The sequence below is a fragment of the Mus musculus genome, chromosome 4 (genome assembly GCF_000001635.26).
Source record: "Mus musculus strain C57BL/6J chromosome 4, GRCm38.p6 C57BL/6J".
NCBI lineage: Eukaryota > Metazoa > Chordata > Mammalia > Rodentia > Muridae > Mus > Mus musculus.
This window is the reverse complement of record NC_000070.6, coordinates 156,202,975-156,221,403: the sequence shown is the minus strand read 5'-3', so window position 1 is coordinate 156,221,403 and position 18,429 is coordinate 156,202,975. Positions and strand designations below refer to the sequence as shown.

The 18,429-nt window shown below is 49.1% G+C and overlaps 1 protein-coding gene, 1 long non-coding RNA gene and 1 pseudogene across 3 annotated transcripts; all 3 read right to left on the bottom strand.

Annotated features, from left to right (window-relative positions):
- Positions 1–96: 96 nt before the first annotated feature.
- On the bottom strand, positions 97–18,142 carry Perm1 (PPARGC1 and ESRR induced regulator, muscle 1). 2 transcript variants are annotated; one of them, XM_006539212.4, is made up of 4 exons: positions 17,595–18,142; positions 2,219–4,687; positions 1,538–1,663; positions 97–1,294 (listed from the first exon to the last, which is right to left on the bottom strand). In XM_006539212.4, the coding sequence occupies exons 2-4, from the start codon at positions 4,401–4,403 to the stop codon at positions 1,182–1,184; spliced, it is 2,424 nt and encodes an 807-aa protein (XP_006539275.1). In that variant the 5' UTR covers positions 4,404–4,687; positions 17,595–18,142; the 3' UTR covers positions 97–1,181. The 2 variants fall into 2 exon arrangements, with proteins under 2 accessions (XP_006539275.1, NP_766005.2); NM_172417.3 differs by lacking the exon at positions 17,595–18,142 and adding an exon at positions 5,429–5,477.
- On the bottom strand, positions 6,354–8,383 carry Gm46877 (annotated as a pseudogene).
- On the bottom strand, positions 15,376–18,120 carry AW011738 (expressed sequence AW011738). Its single transcript, NR_030671.1, has one exon. It is a non-coding gene; the product is annotated as an expressed sequence AW011738 (long non-coding RNA).
- Positions 18,143–18,429: the final 287 nt, after the last annotated feature.

Below are 18,429 nucleotides of genomic sequence, written 5' to 3'. Positions count from 1 at the left end.
GTAAGGTGAGAGCTACTACAAGAAGTAAAGGAGTTTAAGAAGACCCAGTACTGTCGGGTGCGCAGGGTAAGGCTAGTCAGAAAGATTAACACCGTAAACGAGAAAGAGATTTTATTGGTGCTGTGTTCCCCTCTGAGCAGCCAGAGTAATCCACCATCCTAAGGACCTTTATCTGCTATCTTGGGTAGAACCCCACCCTGAACTGACTATCACTGTGTCACCTCAGTCCCTTCGCCTACCTTCCCACTCTGCAACTTCTCCCAACCTTGGCTTCCTTCAAGCTCCCTTTAGTATCAGGAGGCAATCCTTCCATAGGATGCTATTACATTCTATGGATATCCTGTCCGGGGCTCTTGGAGAATATCCAACCCTGCCCCATAGATCCCACATTGCAGAAGCCCCAGAAACCACCCCTGGAGCATACCCTAGAGCAATGGTTTTCAACCTGTGGCACAGAACCCTCTAGCTCCAAAAATATTTATATTATGATTCATAACAGTAGCAAAATTTCAGTTATGAAGTCACAATGAAAATAATATTATGGTTGAGGAGTACTACAACAGGAGAAACTATTAAAGGGTTCACCATTAGGAAGGCTGAGAACCACTGCCCTAGAACCTAGTCACTGACTTAGGCCAGGCTTGCACAAGCTGTGCAGGGATCAGGGATCAGGGCCTTGGAGGCCCTAGCCAGCCAAGCCTGCCTTTCAATAGGGCAGACTGCCTCCCTCTAGCTTTGAAGACACTTGGTAGCCTCATCTCGGCCTAGACATGTCCAGAGGGGCCTTGTTGCTTTGACACTTACTGTAGAGCCCTCTTCTGCTGCTCATTTTTATTTATGATCAGACAAAAGGCAGGGTGCCCATTTCTTCATATAAGTACATTTCAGGAATTTCATGTAAATTCAAATTTGCTAGGTGCCCTGTAGTTTTTCCTTGCAATTCTGATATCCTATTACCCAGCTCCTTGCTTAGTGCCCACTTTCAGGTATGGAAAATGCCCTTGGCCTTAGTCAGTGACTGGACCCTTAGGTTGAGTCTAAGTAAATCAGTACCAAGGGCACTGTCTCCTTCCTACATGCCTTAGAAGACAGGGATCAAAGAGTGGAGAGAAGAGCAACATCTTGTCCTTGTCACCTGGGTTCGTCTTCGTGCTCCATGCTTCACCAGGCCAGCCTGGCTCCTAGCAGCTGGGGTTTGAGCTGGAACTGGATCTCGGTCTGCCACTATGGCCTCTCCCAACCTGACGGCGGAAGTAGCGGATAGCAGAGATGGTGCCAATGTTGGCGAGCAAGACTGTAAGAAAAGCAGAAGATATCTCGAGTGCCAGCTCTGGCTATTTCACTGACTTCTGCCTGCACAACGCAGTCTTCAAAGGACAGTGTGTTGGAGGTAGGTTAGCAACGACAAAAGCAACGTCAAAGAGAGCCTGACTTTCCCATGTACCCAGCATCCCTGCTGGCCCAGCAGATACGGTAAACAACAACTATAGCCCCTAGGTCTTCTAGGCATAGCACCCCCATCCCAAGACCTCCAAACCTGTTTTCCAAGCATCTGGGGCTTGTAGATCTGAGGTTCTCACAGCCCAAGTGGCAAAGGCAACAAACACCAGGCACATGTCGTTTTGACTGAACGTAAATGAAGTGAGGGGGCTCCGTAGTTCCCCTAAGAAAGAAGGACATTAGATGCTCCTCTCTGAGACATGCCTCCCATAGAAGACCACCTGTCCCAGACAAATCTTTGGAGTCAGATCTTCCCCATGGCTTCTCTTACTTAAGACACTGGGTAGCCTGTGAGAGTTGAGTCAGAACAACTAGGGAGATTTGCCCTTTGGGTCTTCTGCTCTCTGGCCTGTGACATGGGTCATAGAGGAGAAAGAGATCTTTTTCTCACACTGCCTCAAGCAGCATGGCCTGAGTGTGAGTGGGCCTCTAGTGCCAGGCCCTTAAAAGCTAGAGGAAAGTCCCTGATGGCATCTAGGACAGTGGTCAGTGACAAGGCCCAAACCCCTGAAGTGTCTGGCTTGAGCTGCCCAATCTTAAATGTTTCCTGGGATAGCGTGGGAGATTATTCTTCCTTCGTGTAGATCCCAGAGCATGAAAGAGCACACGTACGTACAAGCAGATGGTCAGGGTCATCCCCTGCCCCTCCACCGTATCCTCTTACCCTACTCTAGCCTCTCCCTGGACAATGTGTTTCAAGGACCTGATAAACACCTACCTGCCTTCCTGACTGTTAAGCTAAGATGTTCCGCTGTAGGTGAAACAGGCTTGGTGGATGCCTCAAGCCCTCCTTCCCTGGAAAGCTCTGAGGTCTGCATAGGAGTGGCCGCAGGCTGTCTGTGCCCAAATCCTTCCTCAGTGAAGAAGTGTTCATAGACCTCAGGGATGGAAATAGGCACCAAGCCTTCAGGGGGGACAGGTGCCACGGTGTCTGCTCTTGGTGGTGAGACTGGAGAGTGTCCCCTCTGACATCTTGATCTTTGGGCTCTGCTATCCCGAAAAAAAAACTCGCATGTGTCAGGCCATTGGACTTCATCCAGGGCTTGGCTGGCTGCCTCTTCGTCCTCTACGTCTTCATCTTCCTCCTCAATGGTGTCACAGAAGAAGAACTCGTAGGCCTCAGGGAGAGTCACTGCAAAGCAGTTTCCAGACTCAGCCTCTGCTGATACAGAGGATACAGGAGGAGGCAGGTGCTTGAGGATCCGAGGCTGGGGGAGTCGGGGCGCGACAGCCACAGCATCCCAGGCTGCAGACCCCCCACGGCTTCCTGCTGCTGTCCTGGGAACTGGGGGCTGCTCCGGGGTTAGGAAGGGTGAACCTGTAGGCTCCCCTGACCCTGAGTCTTCATGGCTGGGGATAGCCATGGAAAATCGTACTTTCTTCTTCTTGGGGGCTTGGACGGGACCTAGGCAGGACTCTCCTGAGGACCCTGCTGAGAACTGCCCTGCTGGCTTCTCAATGCTTCCCCCTGGAGGTACAGACACACCTGTATCCACCATGGCAGCTTCAGCCTGGGAAATAGGGGATAAAGAAGGCTTAACAGGTATAGACACACTCTCTTTAGACTCAGTCTTTGAAACAGAACGAGGCAGATCTGTACGAAGCACATCCACTGCGGCAGGCATAGAGGAAGAAACTTCTGGCTTGATCTCTGAGCCTGCTGCAGAGAGGTCCACATGCAATCCAGGTGTGCAAGCAGACGCAAATTCAGCCTTCACCAGTTGCGACCTAGAGGCGGGTGTAGACAAAGCCGTGTCAGGCTCAGAGGCGGGTGTAGACAAAGCCGTGTCAGGCTCAGAGGCGGGTGTAGACAAAGCCGTGTCAGGCTCAGAGGCAGGTGTAGACAAAGCCATGTCAGGCTCAGAGGCGGGTGTAGACTGATTTGTATTGGGTTGACATTTGAAGGCAAGTGTGGACAAAGACACGTCAGGCGTGAAGGGATGTGTAGACGAAGCTATGTCAGACTGCGGCTTGGAGGCAGGTTTAGGCAAAGCCACGTCGGGTTGAGGCTTGGAGGCACGTGTAGACACATTTGGTGAGGCCATGGGGACATCTGGGTGAACTTCCTGGACAGGTTTGGATACCACATGTAACGCAGCTCTGGATGTCTTTCTGATCTGATCTTGTTCAGTTATCAGAATAGGTGTAGAAAGATCCAAGCCTGACTCCTCTCTGGCCATCTGTTCAGGACTCGTGGAGTCAGGCTGTGGCTTATCCTGCTGGGCTTTTGCCATCAGTGTCCCAGACATGAGAGCCTCCTTGGGCCTGGTAAGCTGTGGGGAGCTCATCTGGGTAGCAGCAGAGTCCAGAGATCCGGAGTGCTTGGTCCCCTTGGCACCTACAGCACGCCTCTTCTTACGACCAGGGTTCCGCGGTGAAGCTTCGAGGCTGTCAGGGGAACTCTGAGGGTTGTCGCTATGGCCAGGGGACTCAGGACTATGAGGGGCTTTACTGGGAGAGCTAGGGGCAGGGCCTTGCAAAAGCCTCTGCATCTTGTCTCTGCAAGTTGCCGGCCCTGGAAAGGACAAGGCCTGGCCAGGACAGACACTGTCTAAGCTGGGGAACAGAGGGGCCTCTGACTGTGTGGACGTGCCGGCTACCTGATGACTGGCCTCCAGAGCCAGGACAGGCTCACACTGAGACCTGCTGACCAGCTGCTGAGCAGCCACGTCCTCCAACTCACGGCTCTGTTGTCCCCTCCCTTGGGAAACCAGCTGCCCAGTGAAGAGGGGTGGGGGCCCAGGGGGGCTGCTTCCACTGCTGTCCCCTTGGTCAATGTCACTGGACAAGGGCTCGTCACCAGAGGCCAGGTCAGCCTGCAAGAGGCCACACTCATCAGCAGTGGCTGAAAACTCGGCCCACTCCCGATCGCTGAGCTGGACGCTGTACTGGAAGTTGTCCATTGCACATCAGCAACGGTGCTGGAGTGACGGCAAGACTTTGGGCCAGGCAGGGTCTTCACAAATCCAGGATCCATGTACTAAGTAGCACACACTGCCACCATCCTGCCTGACCTTGTAGCACCTGCCCCCTCCCTGGCAGTCCATTTCTATCTGGAAGAACCACGGGACAGACTTTGCTTCTTCCAGCTTCTTCTACTTCATTCTTCTGAGTGAGATATCTACTTCCGTTTCCCCTATTTCCAATTCAACTCCAAATAACAGTACTGCGACACACTGTCACAGTCCTAAAATGAAATATGATTTCATATTAGTGAAGTAAATTAAAGACCAGTGTTAGTCATGTTTGGATGGCGTTCCCTCACATCTCTGAGATCTTTCAATGGAATTGATTTCCCTTCTCCAACTCTGTACACAGTGTTCTGCATCAAAGACCACCCATCAGAGATCAGTTCTCTATGACTGTCATTCCTAGCCTCCCCAGCTACCACCACCGGCAGCTAACCACAGAAAAGAATCTATAGTGTCCAGCAGGTGACCAGCCTTCTGTATGATGACCTTCTGCCGGCCTTGGCTGGCACAAGTTTTCTGAGCTTACCAAGGTCATGTTGGTCCTGGCTAGAGCCTACTCAGGAGTTTATAAGAGGAACCTAGGCCAGAGGTCATAGAACTTAAATAAGAACTCCCTGAACTCCAGCAGTCCATTCTGGCTGTCCTCAGGGTCTGTCCTCCTATCTATTCCTGCTCTGCTAACCAAGGCCCCATTTTGCCCAATCTGAGTGAACTAAGATGATCTGAGCTAGCCAAAGCCTTCAGTCTCTGACCCCCCCCCCAAAGGGGCCGTGGCCAGCTATGTCTAGAATAAGGAGAGTAGAAGGTCACTATGACTGGAACAGTCCTGAGTGAGAAAAGTCACTGGGAGCTTCCTACCTATCAACCTTTCTCTCCTCTCTAATCCCCTGGAGAGGCCATGATAAATCTTTCCTGCCATTAGGACCCATAGAAGAAAGGGGCTAAGGGTATCTTACCTGGTTCTCAGCAGCCAGCTAGGGCCATGGAGCTATCATCTAGAGGCCTGTCCCCAAGCAGCCAGGTGCTAGACTTCTTAATGCAAGCTCCGCCCCTACTTCCAAAAATAGCCTGTCCCTGGGGTCACTTATGACTCGTGCCAGTCTCAGAGCCAAGCCACAAATAGATGGCATTTGAGGGGACTCCAACAATATGAAGGACATTTTCCTGGTATGGGGCCAGCACTCGGGGTTGGCATTAGCTAAGGTCACACCGGATTCCAACTAGAGAAGACTGCCCTATGATTAACACTAGGCAGGTCTCCCTTCCCAAGAAGAAACCCATACTTCCAGCTCACTATGAAACTTCAGTCCCACCCCACCTACTACCTAAATGTCTCTAGCCCAATCTTGCAGACTATATTGTTGACATAGGTCTGACATCCAGGGCTCGTGGAGCCTCCTAGGCATTGCTAAGCCTGCAGTGCAACTAGAAGAAAGTGGGTGCATTCATTGCTCTTGTGAAGGGATCCCCACATAGGTACTGACCCTATGTGCTCAAAAAAGATTGCACGAGGGCAACGGGACAAAGTGTAGTCTGTTGTGAGAAAAGTGTATTTGTTGGATAGTCCTAGGACAGGACAGGATGGCCACTCTACCTAAAGAAGACATGAGCAGAGCAACTAGCATCTGTGCTGAGCTCCTTGCTAGGTCCATGAGTACCTCTCTAAGACGGGCACTAGGAAACCTTTCTAAAGGGCATGAGATGGGCTGGAGAGATGGCTCAGCAGTTAAGAGCACTGACTGCTCTTCCAGAGGTCTTGGGTTCAATTCCCAGCAACCACATGGTGGCTCACAACCATCTGTAATGGGGCCCAATGCCCTCTTCTGGTGTGTTAGAAGACAACTGCCGTGTAATCATATACATAAAATAAACAAATAATTCTTTTTTTTTTGGAAAAAAATAACCAACTTTTAATTTAACCAATCAAACTGCGTCCAGGAATGTCTCTAAACTTAACAAAACAAAATAAAATTCTCCTTTTAAAGGAACCAGGAGTTCACACAGCCCCACGCCCCTAAGGTCCAGACCAAAAGTAGCCCATTTTGGAGGCGCCTCTGTCCCTCAAACTCTCATCCAGAGGAAGGGCTGGCGATGGCGAGGGACCTGTGCCTTCCTCCCACCATGCAAGGAGTTCTTAGAAAGTCACAGTGGGTGAGCCTCTCCCACCTCACTTTGTGTTCACGCTGAGACCTCCAGAGAGGGGCAGGCAGGATAGCTCCACCCCAGCCCACTCAGGCAGCTGTTCCCAGTGCCAGGGTGGGAGTTAATATGTACTGGAGGAGAAAATCTCAAATGTCCCATCATGTCACATGTTCCATGCACAGGAAGCAATCCACTCCTAACCTAGGAACAACACCGGCCCGTTCCGGCCTCAGAAGACACGTTCAAGTTCCGTCCGGTTGGTGGTGGCGGGATTTCTGCTCTGGTTGGTGGACTGCTGGGTGATCTGGCTGCCCTTCCGCCGTGGCGGTGCCAGGTACTCAAACATAGACGTCAAGTGAGTAGACAGCATGCCCCTGAGGTCCGAGGGCATGGGGTCCGACCAGAAGAAGTCGTGGTTGAGGGCATCGTCACTGTCAATCCTCATTGATGAGGTCCAGAGCCTAGGGGTCGCGCACGCAGGCCTTCGGACGGTCCTTTCACAAGTTCCAGCTTTTCAAACAGCTCATGCTTGTCTGCGTTTGGCCACACCTCTGGGGTGATGGAGCCACAGAGCTGGCTGATGAGGGCGAGCTGGTGTTGCTCTGTGTTACCCTGCACGATAGGGCTACGAGTCCACATCTCTGCCATGATGCACCCAGCACCCCAGAGGTCATGGGCGGGCCGCACTCCAGCAGCTCCGGAGGCCAGGCCGGCACCACAATGTCACCACACGGTTGGTGTATGGGTTGGGCTGGCTCTTCTCAGCTAGGCTGAAGGCACGGGCCAGCCCCAAATCTGCCAGCTTCAGGACCCCATCCCGGGTAATGAGCACATTCGCAGCCTTCACGTCCCTGTGCAGGATCTTGTTCCTGTGGATGTAGTAGAGGCAGCGTCTGCATCACTCTTGATCTCAGACAATGTGAACTTGACTAAGACATTGCTCAGCAGCCCAGCAAGGTCATGCTCACAGAAGTCAAACACACCAGGGGGCTGCTCTTCCGAAGGTCCAGAGTTCAAATCCCAGCAACCACATGGTGGCTCACAACCATCTGTAACGAGATCTGACTCCCTCTTCTGGAGTGTCTGAAGACAGCTACAGTGTACTTACATATAATAAATAAATAAATCTTTAAAAAAAAAAAAAGTCAAACACCAGATAGATGCTGCCCTTGCAGTGGTTATACGGTGAGGCTTTGCTCCGACAAATCTCAATTAGGTTCACCACATTCTCATGTTTTAGGAGCTGTAGAATCTTGATTTCCCTCAAGGCTGTGATGGGGAATCCCTCCTTCTCATTCTCCATCAACACTTTCTTCAGAGCCGCCTTCTGGCCCGTCTGACGGTGCTTGGCTTTAAAGACTTCCCCGAATGTGCCTTGGCCGATCTTGGCAAGTTTCTCGTACTTGGTGACCTCATCGCAGAACGGGCATTCCACCGAGTCGTACTGCTTGGCCATGGCCGCCTCCAGCCGCAGAGAAGGTAATTTCCACACAGTCAATACATAACAGAACAGGGTCCTAAAGCTCTGCTTATTTGTTTGTTGACTTAATACTATCCAGACTGACATCAAACTTGCTTTGTAGTTAGGCTGGCATCAAATTTACAATTCTTTTATGTCAGCCTCCAAAACTCTAGGATTACAGGCCATCGTGTGCCACTCTTCCTGGATACTGCTTATCACCTTAAAGACATTGTTCTAAGCCGGGCGTGGTGGCACACGCCTTTAATCCCAGCACTCGGGAGGCAGAGGCAGGTGGATTTCTGAGTTCGAGGCCAGCCTGGTTGGTCTACAGAGTGAGTTTCAGGACAGCCAGGGCTACACAGAGAAACCCTGTCCAAAAAAAAAAAAAAAAAAAAAAAAAAAAAAAAAAAAAAAAAGATTTATTTTAAAATAGTCTTATTGAGCTTAACACGCAATAAACTGCAAATGTTCAAAGTATACAGTGCTAGTCTTTGACATAAGTATTCATCGAGTATGTCAATCTCCAGACAGCCATTGTCCTAGGGAGTCTTTCCTCCCCTCCTTTCAAGGTACCATTGCCAGTTTTCTGTCACTATAAAGTGAGTCACCTTGTCCAGAATTTTATGTCAATGGAATCATATGTTGCAGCGTCTGGCATCAGTGAGAGCCGAAGAGAGATGAATTCACGGTGGACTGGAGTCACGATAGCTCGTGTTAGGCCCAGTTTGCGTTTTCCTTTTATACTCTAAACCCACAAGATAGGGCTAGCAAGCAAGCAAGACTTTATAGAAGCCACTGTCAGCAGGTTGTTACGGGCAGCAAACCCACTGCTGCAGTTATTTCTCCAAGTCATCCTGTCCCAGGTGGTAGTGAAGCCATGCTTGGCAAAGAGGCAGAACAAGTAGCGCTTTAGGAAAGTCACTAAACGACTCCATAAAACAGTATCTAATAACTGGCCTTTCCTACCTTATTCTACTTCATAGACAGTATATATTTGTACTGTGTGAAATTAAGTTCATCCACCCTACTGCATTTATCAAAGTTTTTTTGAAACAGGGTCTCACACTGTAGCCCACAATGAGCTCAAACTCAAGGAAATCTTGCTGTCTCGCTGCCTCGGACTCTGCAGTTCTGAGATCACGAAAGTGAAGCCCCGCAGCTGATTTACATTTATCATGCTCAAAACCTGGGGCCAGGTGTGGTAATACACACCTTTAATCCCGGGACTCAGGAGGCAGAGGCAGAGGCAGGCAGATATCTGTAAATATGAGGCCTGATTCATCTACATAGCACAGCTCCAGACCAACCAGGGCTATATGGTGACTCCCGTGTCTCAAAAAAAATAATAAATTATTTTTTATTATTTATTTATTTATTTGGAGACAGGGTTTCTCTGTGTAGCCCTGGCTGGCCTAGAACTCACTCTGTAGACCAGGCTGGCCTCGAATTCAGAAATCTGCCTGCCTCTGCCTCCCAAGTGCTGGGATTAAAGGCGTGCGCCACCACTGCCCAGTTCAAAAAATATTTTTGTAGTTTCTTTTTTAAATTTTTTTTGTTATGTTATTTGGTGTTTTGCCTGGATGTATGTTTGTGTGAGTCTGTCAAAAGCCTTGAAATTGGAGTTACAGACAGGTATGAACTGACATGTGGGTGCTAGGAATTGAACCCGGATTCTCTGGGGAAGCAGCCAGTGCTCTTAACCACTGAGCCATCCCTCCAGCCTCAAATTCGATAGTTTCTGAAGACAGTGTCGCCCTGTGTAGCCCTGGTTAGCCTGGAACTTACTATGCAGAGCAGGCTGGTAAATTCAGTGATCTGTCTTGTAAATGCTGCCATTGTTTTAGCTGCTCTCGGGTTAACTTGACACACGAACTGGAGTTATATGAAAGGAGGGAAACTTAACTAAGAAAAATACCTTTATAAGAGCAGCTCTAAGGCATTTTCCTAATTAGTTATTGACAACAGAGCCCAGGCCATTATAAGTGGGTGGTTCTATCCCTTGACTAGTGGTCCTTGGTTCTATAAGAAAGTAGGCTAAGGGGGCTGGTGAGATGGCTCAGTGGTTAAGAGCACCGACTGCTCTTCCGAAGGTCCTGAGTTCAAATCCCAGCAACCACATGGTTGCTCACAACCATCCGTAATGAGATCTGACTCCCTCTTCTGGAGTGTCTGAAGACAACTACAGTGTACTTAGATATAATAATAATAAATAAATCTTTAAAAAAAAAAAAGAAAGAAAGAAAGTAAGCTGAGCAAGTCAGTAAGCAGCACCCACTACCCCCAGCCCCAGCTCCACCCCACCCCATGGCCTCTGTATCAGCTCCTGCTTCCATGATCTTGCCCTGTTTGAGTTCCTGTTATGACTTCAATGATAAAAGTGCTGAAGAAGTATAAACCAAACCAAAACAAAAAACAATAACAACAAACCTTTCCTCCCAAATTGCTTTTGGTCGTGGGTCTTGTCATAATAATAGAAACCTTATCCATGCTTAGCAATTTTTACACTTATTTATTTTGTATGTACGTGTGGACATGCACATCCCACAGCATGAGGAGGTCAGAGGACAGATCGTTGGAATTGGTTCTCTCCTGGCATTTGGGTGCCAGGGATAAAACTCGGGTCATCAGGTTTGGAAGCCATCACCCTCACCCACTGAGCCAACTCACTGGCTGTTGTGTGACAAAACTTTTCCTGGAGAGACAACACGCACCATAGACAGGGAACCCTAGACAGAGCAAAGCGCAGATACCACAAAAGTCCAACTTGATAAACCAGTGAGCTTTATTGGGATTACTTACAGCGCTCAGACAGCTAGTTATATCATCAAAGCCCGCCTCAGCACAGATGACAGCCCACAGGGAGAGGAACCTGAAGCATCCTACACCCCGCAGGCAGCCTAGCAGATCGGAGAGTGTCCTTTCCGGTGCCTCAGCTGGTTTCTGCTTCTCCTGAGTCTTTGAAGCTTGGCTGGTCTGAGACATTTCTGCAGCTCAGCTTGTCTTAGCGTCTTATTTGCAGCTTGTCTCTCCTGGTCTAAGAGGGACTCTCAGCTTTGATTGCGTACTCTGGCAGGGAAAGATCTAGGGACTCTGGTCAGTTTCAGGGACTTCATGAAGCTCTGAGTTATTTACTTCCTTTTAAAGAGCTTCCACGCACATCAGAATGTTTCAATCGAGAAGGAAACTGTTACATAACACCGGCCCACTCTTAAAGATTTCACTACCGTTTAGTAGTGCAATGGTCCAGGAGATAAAGCCCTCATATATGTGGTCTGCAGTTTTCTTCCTAGTCTGTAGTTTATCTTTATCTTTTCATTTTTAAAAATATTTCTTTTAAAGCCCCTCTCCCTGCCAGTCAAGGTCTAACTCTGTAGTTAAAGCTGGCTTCAGAACTGAGAGTCTCCTGCGTTAGCCTCCACTAGGATTACAAATGTGTGCCATCAAGCTTGGGAGGTCGAGGCAGGAAGGCCTCTGAGAGTTCAAAGCCAGCCTGGTCTACATTGTAAATTCCAGAACAGCCAGGGCTACATAGTGAGAGCCTGTCTCAAAACGAACAAAAACCAAAACCCAAATGTGTGCCACCACCCATAGCTGAAGCAGCTGCTTTTTGTTTTGTTTTGTTTTCACACTATATAGCTCAGAATGTCATGGGACTCAATAGACTAGGCTTACAGAGACCCACCTGCCTCCACGTCCTAAGTGCTGGAATTAAAGGTGTATCCCAACACACCCAGCTAAAGCTCTGGAGCTATGTAGGCTGGCCTCAAACTCACAGAGATCTTCTTGCCTCTGCTTTCCAAGGGTTGGGATCAAAGGTATGTATTCTACCATACCTGATTGAAATGCCTTTAAATTAAACCAGCATGTCCATTTTCCTATTCTACAGATGGTAGATGGGAAGCTTCCTGGCCAAGTGTCCAATTGTCACCCTTCTACCTCCATGGTCATACATCAGGCCTTCTGCTAACAGCAGCCCAAAAATTATGTTGGAGTTCTTCAAAAGACTCTCACTCACAAAGACCACAGAGATCGCCATTGCTGCAAACCCCAAGAGGTTTTTTACTATTCCAACATGTTGGGGACCTTCCTCAGCACGCAGACCAGAGGAGAGACCCAGAACAAAGAAAGAACACACTTTTTATACCTTGTAAGGGGCAGATTTGGGTCACAGGGCTAGCTGGCTTATTCTCATTGGTGTAGCAAGTAACCTTTTCAGGCATTGATTGGTTTGCATAGTGACAACCTTTGGCCTAGTGACTCGCTCTGCCTGCCCTTGCAGCAGTACATTTTGAACTTATGGGTCAGTTATTAACGTCACAGCTATTAATGTCACAGGGAATTCTAGCAAGGTCAGGATGGTTTGTGGTCTTTTTCAGAATTCAGCACGGGGCAGGGTAGGGGAGTTTTTCTGAGAACTATAATTTTTGTTATGGTTATTTCTCTGAGAACAGCTCATTTTGTTTTGGCAGCGGTAGACTCAGTCATTTTGATTGCCATGTTTCTGAAAGTCCCTTCAGAGGGGAGGGGGCTAGGTGCTCTTGAACTTATTTTAGATTCTACAAATACATCTGAACCACCAACTAAGTGTTATATCGCTGCGGTAACTACACAGAAAGTGCTCATCCTCCCACCACCGAACCCATGATCCTAAGAGTCTAATGCTCTATCGATTAAGTGGTCCCTTCAACTTTATTCTCTAGTTATCTCAAAGGAGCTGCTCCCAGAGTCAAACCCTCTGACTTCTTTCACACCCCATGGCCTCTAGGTGATCTTAGGCCTGTAACCTTCCGGGATTAAAATAGTGTTTACAGCTTCTGCTCTTTACACTTTCTTAGTAGATTATATAGAAATTATCTTCATTGCTACATAACAAAAACTAAGCCACTGGAAATGAAAAACATTTATGATCTCACAGTTCCTGGCGGGAGCTATCAAAGAGTGGCTCTGCTGACAGTAGTTACTCGAGAGTTTCTCAGACAGGGAGACCTGGTGTGGCTTCAGCTTGGACTCCGTCATTGGTATTGACAGGTGGTTTCTGGTCCGGTCTATTTTCTGTAGAAGTCAGTCCTGGGATGAAAGGAATGAGTTGCCCCTTTGTTGCTGTAATGAATCCATGAGAGAAGACTACTAAGCAATGGGTTCAAGCCACTAGAAAGTCTTTATTAGCTGGCCAGTTGCTACACTGGATGTTCAGGGCCCCATTGCACTCCCAAGCCTTTCTCCGATTGAATTGTTGGGGTTTTTTGTTTGTTTGTTTTGTTTTGTTTTTCAAGACAGGGTTTCTCTGTATAGCCCTGGCTGTCCTAGAACTCACTCTGTAGACCAGGCTGGCCTCAAACTCAGAAATTCACCTGCCTCTGTCTCCCAAGTGCTGGGATTAAAGGCATGCACCACCACTGCCCAGCACAGATTGAATTTTTTGTTTTTGTTTTTTTTCAAGACAGGGTTTCTCTGTATAGCCCTGGCTGTGCTGGAACTCACTTTGTAGACCAGATTGGCCTTGAACTCAGAAATCCACCTGCGTCTGCCTCCCAAGTGCTGGGATTAAAGGCGTGTGCCACCACTGCCCAGCTCAGATTGAATTTTTAAGTGTGTGTGTGTGTGAGCGCAAATCCTGGGTTGAAACATCTCAGACAGAAGCAGAATTACAGAAGCCCAAAATTAAGGTTAGTAGATTTAGGGACTTTCCAACAACTATATGCCTTGATGGACTAGGTCTTTGTTTTTATTTGGGTAGGTGGTGCTGTGTGCTGAGTTTCATGGCCCGAATGGTTACTTCCATCATGCCATCAGTTGTGCTAAGGTCTAGAGGCCTCTTGTAACCACCCCCAGCATCAGCTGATCCCTTTGGTAAGGGTGCCCAGAATAAACTACAGAACACAAGAAGTATGGGAGGTAGGCTGGGGTTTGCTTAAGAGAATTACTGTTCTTTCCAGAACGCCCTTCTTCTGGAAGAGGTCCTGTAGCTGGCCTTGACTACTTTATGGGTTCTTCTTTCTTCCACCTTTTAACGCCCTAAGACTAGATAAGAGAGAAAAAAGGATATAGAGGAAAGGAAAGCGCTCTCTGAATAAAGTTAGGGGTTGTAAAGGGGTTATGTTATGGTTAAACTACTTCCTGCTAATTAGGGGCATTGAGTTCCTTAGGGCAAGTTTGATCTTTACCGGCAGGATATATAATTGCTTTTTTGTGCACAACTACTTAACAAACCTCAACCAACAATGACCAACAACAACCAACAAACAATCTACCCTGCCACTCAGGGCCCTAGCATTTATATACCATCTGAAATTCTCCAGAATTCCAAATGCCACACAACCACAGAAACTATCTGCAGCTGGCAAAATCATGCCTCTACTAGAGCACAAGGCAAGTCATAGTCAGCTGCTGTGAAGCAGCCCCACACCAGAGAGTAAAACAAAAACATATTATTATACTATTTCTGTGGGGCTTTTTGAAAAGATTTGTTTATCTATTTCATCTATGTGGGTATACTATCGCTGTCTTCAGACCCACCAGAAGACAGCATCGGATGCCCATTACAGATGGTTGTGAGCCACCATGTGGTTGCTCGGAATTGAACTCAGGACCTCTGGAAGAGCAATCAGTGCTCTTAACTGCTGAGCCATCTCTCCGGGCCTATTTCTGTGTTTTTTAAGAAAACCGAAATTCCGCCGGGCTTGGTGGCGCACGCCTTTAATCCCAGCACTCGGGAGGCAGAGGCAGGTGGATTTCTGAGTTCGAGGCCAGCCTGGTCTACAGAGTGAGTTCCAGGACAGCCAGGGCTACACAGAGAAACCCTGTCTCGAAAAAAAATCAAAAAAAAAAAAAAAAAAAAAAAGGAAACCGAAATTCCAAAGTTGTTACTACAGGGCCAATATGACCCACTTCTAGTGCTCTCAGTTGACACTTCTTCCCTAGGCCACACCTTTTCCCCCCACCTCCTGAAGGTGAAGTCTAGATATAAGTACCTCCCCTTTCCTTGAATACCCTTCTGCAGTGAGCAGTTCCCCACCTCCCACACAGACTCTCCTGCTAAGAATATCCTCCAGTTCGTTCCTTAGTACCAATGTCCTCCCTGCCTCAGGTCTGAAGGTTACAACATGTATCCCACATGGCACGTATTGTTCAGGATCAATTGCTCCAGCTCCTGGAAATCCAGGAAGATTAAAAGCAGTGGGAAAAGCAGGGATGACAAGTTTAGCAAAGACTTCTCCAGATTTCTCCCCGGCATGTACAGCGTGTTTCAAGACTCTCCAGGGATGGCCTATTGAACGAGGTGGTAGATCAACCTGTTTTAGTTACTTGCTTTACTTCATGGTGGCTTGGGTGCAGCTTCCAGACCACTCACAAGATACTCTACGGGCTTCACATCTCACACAAGGAAATCATAGCACTCACTCACGAGCAACTCGAGGATCAAGAGGCATAAACAGCATAATGGTGACTTTGTGGAGTATGAATGTCCTAGCCTTTGTGCCTGATATTTTCAATAGCATCCAGATGCCAGTGATCACGATAATGCAGAAAGAAACTCCAATCTTCTCCCACCGGATGTGCATCAGGTCTTTGACTCCTCATGAGTCTCTCTCGAATGTTGAGTTTTGCCTCCCAACTACTTAATTCCCAGAAATAGTGACTCCGAGACTTATTTATTAATAAATGCCTGCCCTACAAGCTTTGGCTCCTTCCTGCTAACTCGTAACTCAGTTATCCCTTTTATTCTAACCTGAATTCATCTGCATGGCTGGTTCCTCTCCTTGTCTTTTACCTCCATCTCCTCAGCATTCTGATGAAAATCTCTCTTGTTCCTGACGAATTCCCAGATTCTCATCTCTGCCAGATGTCCCACCTCTTACTTTCTGCCTCAACTCATTGGCCGTAAGCGTTTTTATTGGCAGATGACGCTTCCATACAGTTAACAACAGACACTCTGTATACTCTGTCTAGGGATGATGTGTCCTTGCCAGCCTGTCCTGCAGGAATCCCTGCCTGTGTTGCAGGAAGGGAACTGGAGTTGGGAAAGGGAAGCTCAACTTGGCTAGAAGCTGCTATCTTTATGTTGAACCATGAGAATAAGCAGAATGCAAATAGCGAAAATTTAGGTTTCATGGCAGACAAGGTCAGCTCTCCCCTAAGTGCAGCACAAATCAACACAGATCACCTTTCAGGGTCTGGAGAAGAGTATGAAATTTATTATTATTTCTTTTAAAGACAGGGTTTCCCTGTGCATCCCTGGCTGGCCTGGAACTCACTGATCTGAAACTCACTATATAGACTAGGCTGACCTCAAACTCACAGTGATTCACCTGCTTCTACTTTCCAAGCACAGATTACAGGCATGTGCCACCATGCCCAGTAGTACCAGGGCTAAGGAGATGGCTCAGGGGGTAAGAGCACTTGTTCTACAAGCATGGAGGACTGGGTTTAAACCCATGTAAAAAGCTAGACATGACTGTCCTGCCTGGAACTCCAGCACAAGGAATAGGGGACAGACATTGACAAATTCTGAGAGCTCACCTTTCAGCTCAATGAGAGATTTCTTTGGTTGTTTTGGTTTGGTTTTTGAGACAGGGTTTCCTGTGTGGCGCTAGTTGTCCTGGAACTTGATCTGTAGACCAAGCTGTCCCCAAACTCAGAGATTTGCCTGCCTCTCCCTCCTGAGAGCACTGGGATTAAAGGCATGGATCACCCTCACCACCACAACCCCGTCCCACCATGGTTACAACCCCACCCCACTCCTGGCAGAAGTCTTGCTGTTTGCCCATGGATACATAGTAGCACATGCATACATCACAATCACACACACACACACACACACACACACACACACAGTTATTTTTTTAAATCAGGAACCCCCCCCTTCCCATACTTCTCCCCAATCACCTTACTGCACCGAGACAGCTTGGTGACTGTCACCTTCTTGGTTGCCCCCTATTGGGGTCCATATTATATCCCAGGGTAGTTGCAGACTCCAACACTAAGCAAAGCAAAGCCAACCCTGGAGTGTGAGGGGACACATCCCCATCCGTATATCCCCGACTAGAAGAAGGGCTTGGGAAACGATCTGGGTCAGGGATGCCAGAGCTAGGAAGCGGTGCTACTGAACCATATGGTTTAAAACCAAACAAATGCGCCGTGCGACTGTAAATACGCATTCTCTGGTGCAAGCCTGCAGTCGTAAGACAAGCCACACTTCACCGCGGCCACAACCTCCAGGTTCAGCTCGGGCCCAGAGACCCGGTTCTCGAGTGGGAGGAGGTACTGGAGTCAAACTTCTGCAAATGCACCACGAAGGCGGGAGGCGGGCCGGCTCCTGGTTCCAGCTGGGACAGGCAGGCGACCCCCTCACATCCTGCCAGGAAGCAGATCGTCTCGGTGAGACACTTTCTGAAAGAGCCCAGAACTTGCCCAGGGTCTCAGGCTCGGCAAAGCCATCTTGCTGAGCTCTCAGGGTTAGGATTAGGGTTAGGGAGCTGCAAGCGCGGGAATCTGTCCCTGTCCCGCACACAGCTCACCTCCACGCAGTGACCCCAGCTGTCACCGGGCCGTGTAGGCGCTGCAGATGTCTTTTACGCTCATCTCCAGGATGTCAGCTGTCCTCGGTTTTGTGAGCTTGGGAGCCGTGGAGGCGGGAACGCAGGACGGGTGGCAAGGCAGAGAGTTACCCTTCCCTCTGAATCGTGGGCTCTGAGTGAGGGCCACAGAAGGCCTGGGAACCGGGCTTCGCCCCGGCCTCCACTCACATCCTTCCTGCGCCCGCGGTCGCAGTGACGGTCGGGAGCAGAGCCAGGCTTGCACTGACGCGCGCTCGCCGCCCCTTCTCCAGCTTCCAGGACTTTTAGGTAGAGCCGCGCTTGAATCCGGTGTTCCGTTGTCCCTCGCTCGACTTTGCGGGTTTTGGCAGCGTTGCCCACTGGTCTGGGGTCCAGGTCCAGCTAGCGAGGGCTGAGACGCTCGCCCGGCTTTCCACGCTGTACCTGGCGCCCCGGTGCGCACCGCGTGGGCGAGCGCCTGCGACACCGAACCCGGAGGCCGAGCTCTGAGCGCTTAAATACGGCGGACGGGGGGGGGGGGGGGGGAGCGGCGGGGCTGTGAATCCTTCTCGACTTCAGTTCCCACACTCCTCCCAGCCAATGAAGAGCCAGCCTCCAGCCCGGCCTGCCGCCCGCCCTCTCCGGTTGTTACGCGTAGCCGATCTCCGGCTACGAAAGTGAACCCGACGACGTTGCATCCGAGAGGTCTCGGGTTAGAGTGGGCGGGGCGGGGGCTCCTGGCTCACTTAGTTTTGGAGAAGAAGCACCAGAGGGTATGGGAGGCAAGTCATGAGCACCTGGTAGGAAATCCAGAAGG

Coding starts and splice junctions, on each gene's coding strand:
- Perm1 (XM_006539212.4), bottom strand. CDS start 4,403: ATGGACAACTTCCAGTACAGCGTCCAGCTCAGCGATCGGGAGTGGGCC. Junction 1,664..2,218: donor CTTAACAGTCAGGAAGGCAG/GTAGGTGTTTAT, acceptor CTTCTTTCTTAG/GGGAACTACGGAGCCCCCTC. Junction 1,295..1,537: donor CCCAGATGCTTGGAAAACAG/GTTTGGAGGTCT, acceptor CTTTTCTTACAG/TCTTGCTCGCCAACATTGGC.